The 6,087-nt window shown below is 39.7% G+C and overlaps 2 protein-coding genes across 3 annotated transcripts in view; one reads left to right on the top strand and one right to left on the bottom strand.

Annotated features, from left to right (window-relative positions):
• LOC107750774 (uncharacterized protein C11orf16 homolog) overlaps window positions 1-1,333 on the top strand; it is a 6,525-nt gene extending 5,192 nt beyond the window's left edge. Inside the window, 1 exon segment of the mRNA XM_016566655.1 lies at window positions 1,119-1,333. Within this exon segment, the coding sequence (XP_016422141.1) occupies window positions 1,119-1,255 (137 nt within the window). The 3' untranslated portion in view covers window positions 1,256-1,333.
• A 365-nt stretch (window positions 1,334-1,698) lies between these two features.
• LOC107753046 (A-kinase-interacting protein 1-like) lies at window positions 1,699-3,266 on the bottom strand. Of its 2 annotated transcripts, none has more exons than XM_016570199.1 (5): window positions 3,129-3,266; window positions 2,732-2,898; window positions 2,563-2,643; window positions 2,358-2,486; window positions 1,699-1,935 (listed from the first exon to the last, which is right to left on the bottom strand). In XM_016570199.1, the coding sequence occupies exons 2-5, from the start codon at window positions 2,873-2,875 to the stop codon at window positions 1,792-1,794; spliced, it is 498 nt and encodes a 165-aa protein (XP_016425685.1). In that variant the 5' UTR covers window positions 2,876-2,898; window positions 3,129-3,266; the 3' UTR covers window positions 1,699-1,791. The 2 variants fall into 2 exon arrangements, with proteins under 2 accessions (XP_016425685.1, XP_016424961.1); XM_016569475.1 differs by having other exon boundaries at window positions 3,143-3,265.
• Between the last annotated feature and the right edge of the window lie 2,821 nt (window positions 3,267-6,087).

The raw sequence follows: 6,087 nt of genomic DNA, 5'->3' as shown, positions 1-6,087 counted from the left end.
AAATAAAACGACAAACATGCAAAATTATCGAAACACTGATTTACACATGAATATGTGGTGTAAATAAACAAAACACTGAAAGATATTACGACAGCATTGATGATAACTGTTGGGATTCAATATGGGCCAATCTTAAACTTGTTTAAAAAAATCCTAATCATCAATTAATTCACTACAAAATGGTTCATAGGATGTATCTCACTCCTAGGAAACGATATTTAATGAAGCTTTCTTCATCTTCCAATTGTAATTTCTGCTCAGGAAACTCTATAGGAACCTATAGACATATGTTTTGGGATTGCCCTGAAGTTAATCATTTCTGGAAACAGGCATCTAAGACTCTGAAGGACATACTGGAAGTTGATATATCATGCTGCCCTAAGCTTTTGCTTTTAAATGATGACTCATCTTTCGGTTTCTCTCGGTCTCAGAAAAAATTGTTATTCTCTGGATTAACTGCAGCAAAGTTCCTTGATTATTACGCTGGAATGAGAGTATAGTTCCTAGCCATATCGGCCTAGAAAATCGCAACTTTTCATTTTCCGTCAGTCTTAGTACACTTGTAACTACAGAAGAGTCAAGTTTTAAGTAGGAAAAATATAGAAACTCTTTGGTCTTTTTTGAGCGAGATGCTAACGGTCTAATCAGATTCAATGATCTATGCTAAGCTACAGCTAAAAGTGCTACCGCCAGACCCGGAGATCGGCTGAATGGATTTGAAAACGGTAAAACTCAACTGTTTAACTCTAGGGGAGTTGGAAAATGAGCCTATTTTCAAAAATAGTGGAGTGTTCCTTTAAGCAACGCAGCTGTTTTCAACATAGATAAGAATTGTTTTTTGAGCACCAAAACAGCATATTAGATTGATTTCACCATATTACTGTTTTACTGTATTTTTGCATAATAATTAAAAATCATTATCATCCATAATAATAATAATCATACTGACCACAAACTTTTGAACAATAGTGTACATGGTGCAAAAGTCTGCAGGCAAACTAAATGTTGTTTAGAACCATTTGGTCTTAATACAAGTGCCAGAAAATACAAAATATATTACAAAATAATGAAAATATATTTAATTTGTACTGACTCACTGAGTTTTCTTGATATTTCAGGGAGAGCAGTCAGGTCTCCAAATATCAGCCATTCTTGGCCTGGAGACACTGGGAATTCTGGGAGCTTTACAGATAACTCTATGTTACAGACCAATCACAGCTCTTTATTTAAGCTGGTTCCCTATTCACCAAACTAGGAGTTGATTTGAGGGAAATATTTGGATCAACTGAACAAAAGTTATCGCCATCACCACTAGCTGTAGCAATCAGCTCAAAGCCAACCAAACTGATAGTTCCACAGCCAAAGTTCAGAGTGTTATGAGTATTGTTAGTGAACTTTTGCTGATTTTTATTTTTTCAGATATAATATTTGTTTGTAAATCACACATCCTATGGTTGGTGTACTAATTAAATACAAAATACTATTATGTAAAACCATGCAAAACTTTATTAAAACTTTAAAGAATAAACAAAGTAAAATAAAATGTATATTCTGTATTGCGGCAGAATCTCATTATGGCTTCTATGGCTCAATATATATTCATGATTGCTATTAAAAAATGAATAAATATTCCTGAGTATAAAACATTAACACTTATGAATACTAAAAAAAAAAAAAAAATCTCAAGAAGAGTCCAAGTCAGTGCATTTAGTTTTAGTTGCAATTTTAGAGCAAGTCCACAAGTCCTCAATTAAGGCACAGAATTTCACCCATATAATACACAGGTGCAGTTCAGAGGTTGAATGTAAGGCTCATGCTTTCTCCAGCGTTGATGCGGACAGTTTTCGTCTGTGGCTTTGCGTCCTGCATTGCTGCTGTGATGGAATAGGTGCCTGGAGACACTTCAATGAGGAAATCCTCTGGTTCTGATGAGCCCTTCAAAAAATATGTAGATGAACCACTTTATAAAGTTGATTTGCAGAATAAACGTAGTGCCTATGGCCTGGGTAAATATGGTTCCTATCTGTTTAAAATCAACTATTTAACTATGCTTTTATGGTTTAAGTTGCAACAGCCTATGTAGGGCTTCATGTAAACAGGTTGCATGCTGCATTCGTCCAATCAATGACACTGATACTGCAAATATGCAAATAAGAACATTAACACAGGATTTAGGAATGTGCAGTGTGAAATGTCAGCATGCGAATACCCAGGATTAATTGTTAAATTATGAGCAGTGTGAAACGTGAAGCAAGATAAACGCTGGGTTTAAAATGACCCAGGATTATCAATTTCAAATGTGAAAATCCCTACAATGGCAAAAAAGTATGACATTTTTTGTCAAGGTCAATACTTACAATGTCTCGTTTGATGGCTGCACTTGCATTCCGTTTCTGTCCTGCAGTCCTCAACATCTGCTGGGAATGGTAGCGACAGATGTGTTCTCGCTCACTGGGCCGAGCCAGGTGCACAGTCTCATAAAACTTCTATTAAAGAAGTACAGGCTGTTTTTTCGAATTCAAATCTCAACACAGTTAAATTAAATGAACAAAGCATTTTCACCTTGCATTGTCTGGTAGTTTCTGACATGTACTCCACTATTTTTGCAAAAGCATGGTCCAAGTTTGAATGTAAAATGTCTCTCTGTAACACAGGGGGAAGAAAAATTAAAGCATTTGTGTAATGGACATAATTCATTTAGTGATCAAACCAATTCCAATTGTCTACACACCTCGGAGTTCCTTTCATTGTGACCGAGCACGGGTGGTCTTGGTCTTGAACAGCTTACAGACCGTCTTTTTGCTTTTTCCAACACCTCCTGCCCAAGTTTAGATGAACGTCGCAGGGAAGACTCCAACCAGGATTCACTGGCCATGTACACAAGCGTCCTGGACTGCACTGAAACCGAATATGGCCGAAATTCCATATCATATCCACAAAACAATTGTCACAACGTTGGCGTCATAATACTAAGAACTATTGCATGTAATTGCATTAATGAAAACTATGCTACAATTTCGAAACGGAAAGCAGACGTTTTAACTTGTTTTGTTTTTCTCCAAAATTTTAATCGTATGGCAATCATATGAACATACACTTTGATATTTTGTCTGCATTTTAAAACTCACAACGCAAAACTTACGATCCAATGACGCCCAAAATGTTCGTTGTTTGCTCTTTGGACTCTATAAACGCATTCAAATCAATAATTCCAAACTGTTGCCGCTGTATGTTAGTGATGGGCGTGTGGAGCTAAAGTGAAAGTTGAAATGTAGTTCCTCCTTTCCCACGGGTTGATGGGAAATGAAGTCTTTTGTGCGTGGCTAAAATACAACACAAGCAAGAACACCAGTATCATACAATCTTTATCTTCATCATAAATCTACAAGTATACATTTGTTTTTAAATAATATATTAGAAAAATATATTAGGCTATGTACGTTTTGCCACCACTCAAGCTGTCAAGTTGTTCAGTACAACATTGTTCAAAAGTATTTTTATATTGAATAATCGTTTAAAATACATAGTTTCAGTCATGTGACTTTTTACCTTATTCGCCACATTTATGACTATACTGTATGTCTACTGCCAAATTTACACTGCAAAGACGGCACAGAAGTGCATCTGAAGTGGCATTTAGATGTCTTTATGCTAAAATCTGCTCAGAGGTGGCATTAATGCATTTATACAAATATGCATTAGCCTAAGTCTAGACAGAATGTTGAGCAGGTACAGAGCAGCCTTAACTTGACTGTGTAAAGATGCCTTATGTTTATCAGCGAAAACAGAGATACCAAAAAAAAAGTTAGCATAGACCCAGCAAATCTAATATTTTACAGTCCAGCTCCATATAGGCTAGCACCGTATAGGCTACAGAGAATGCAATACTATATGAAGATGAGTTGTGGATAAATCAATGGATATATGGTAGAATCTATGCTAATTGTGTTAATATTCAATTCAATTCAATTTAAGTGTATTTGTATAGCGCTTTTTACGATACAAATCGTTGCAAAGCAACTTTACAGAAAATTAAGTTTCTACAATATTTAGTAGTAGCTTATCAGTGGTGACTGTCAGTTTATGTACATATCGCAGAAATGTACGGAAAAATCAATTAAAGACGTAATCAAACAGACGATGAACACTTAACAGCAATTATTTTATGATGCAATCAAATTTATAGCAAAATTTGGTAGTTCTGTATGTTTCAGGGTTGGCATCATCTGAGGTCCTCTGAGGGGTTGGCATCATCTCTTCTCAGGTGTTCTGGATCCAGACTGAAGCTTCCGTGGCAAAAACAGAGAAACAAATATCATCAGCATAACAGTGGAAACTAATCCCGTATTTTCTAATAATATTACCAAGGGGCAACATGTATATTGAAAATAGCAGAGGACCTAGGACAGATCCTTGTGGCACTCCATATATTACTGGTGATAACTGTCACAATCTCTAGCTGGAGTGCCCGTGAGCTTCGCTAGAGGGCACTCCATCCCAGACTTCTACCACTCCATCAAAGACTTCATTTCCCATAATCCTTTGCCCGGACTCATCAACACTCACTATTTGCACCTGTGTCTCATTTACCCTGTCTGCTCACCCTATATAAGTCTGGGTTAGTTTGTCATAATTTGCAAAGTATTGTAAGCGTTACACTGCATCTCTGAGCGTTTCTCCTGTTTATATGTATCTTGGTTTTTGGACTCTTAGCCTGCGTTCTGGATTACCCTTTTGCCTGTGTTCTCTGCCTTGTTGTTTAGTCGGACTGATTGCCTGTGTGTTGACCCTTGCCTGCTGTCTGATTTCGATTCTGAACTTTGCTAATAAACACTGCATTTGGATCCTCACTCAGTCTCAGAGCAGTTCCGTAACAGAAGACTTCGCCAATAATGGATCCAGCAGTGAAGATGATGTTTCTCCGCCAAGGTACAAGTTCCATTGAGGACTATGTTGTGGATTATCTTGAACTGGCACACGTGACTCATTTAGATGAAATCTGCTTGATGATACTTTTTTTTCGAGGGGGCCTATCTGAACCTCTCAGTTCAATCATGCCACTGCATGACCCTAACTGGACACTGGAGTATTATATTGACGTAGCATTACAGCTGAGTGGCTCTCCTTTTACCGTGGGAATCGCAGAGGAGGAGAACGATTCTCCTGTAGTAAGCTCCACTCCTGAGCCTTGTCACAAAATGGCCGCCAACCCAGAGACTAATCATAAAATGGCTGCCAACACAGAGACTCTTTGCAAAATGGCTACTATCCCAAAGACTTATTATAAAATGACCGCCAGCCCAGAAACTATTCCTCTAAACTCAGTGCTCCCTGTAATGGGGGTCGCTATCCTGTGCGTTTGGGCTACTCACTGCTCAATTACTTCTCCTGAGCCCGCTCCAGTCCATGAGTCCGCTCCGGCCTATGAGTCTGATCAAGAGTCTGCTCTAGTCTCCGAATCCATTCCCGAGTATGTTCCTGTCCCCGAATCCACTCCCGAGCTTACTCTGGTCCCCGAGTCCAGTCCAGCTCCCCCAGAAGTGGCAACTTCTGCTGCAGAACCTCCAGAGGTGGAGAACCTCCAGAGGTGGCAGCAGTCGCTGCTGAACCTCCCGATGCGGCGGAGCCCGCTTCAGCCCTTCTCGAGGTGTTGGCTTGTGCTGCAGAACCTCCCGAGGCAGCGGTGTCTGCCTTTGAACTCTTAGCCTGTCCTGTCACAGCCAAGGAGGCCATCTGTGAACTCTCTGCCTGTCCAGTCACGGACAAGGAGGCTATTTATGAACTTTCTGTCTGTCCAGTCACGGCCAAGGAGGCTGTTTATGAACTCTCTGTCTGTCCAGTCACGGCCAAGGAGGCCATCTGTGAACTCTCTGCCTGTCAAGTCATGGCCAAGGAGGCTGTTTATGAACTCTCTGTCTGTCCAGCCACGGCCAAGGAGGCCGTTTGTGAACTCTCTGACTGTCCTGTCACGGTCAGGATGACGTCTCAGAAATCTCTCCCAGCTCTGCTTTGGTTAAGAAGCCCGGTTATGAACCTGTTGTCCCACCCAACCTCCCTCTCCCTCCTCCTCTGCCTGTCATGTTCTTC

Source organism: Sinocyclocheilus rhinocerous, unplaced genomic scaffold (assembly GCF_001515625.1).
Source record: "Sinocyclocheilus rhinocerous isolate Xijiao unplaced genomic scaffold, SAMN03320098_v1.1 scaffold1272, whole genome shotgun sequence".
In the NCBI taxonomy this organism is placed as follows: domain Eukaryota; kingdom Metazoa; phylum Chordata; class Actinopteri; order Cypriniformes; family Cyprinidae; genus Sinocyclocheilus; species Sinocyclocheilus rhinocerous.
Note: the sequence above shows the minus strand (reverse complement) of the source record. Positions and strands in the feature narration are given on the sequence as shown.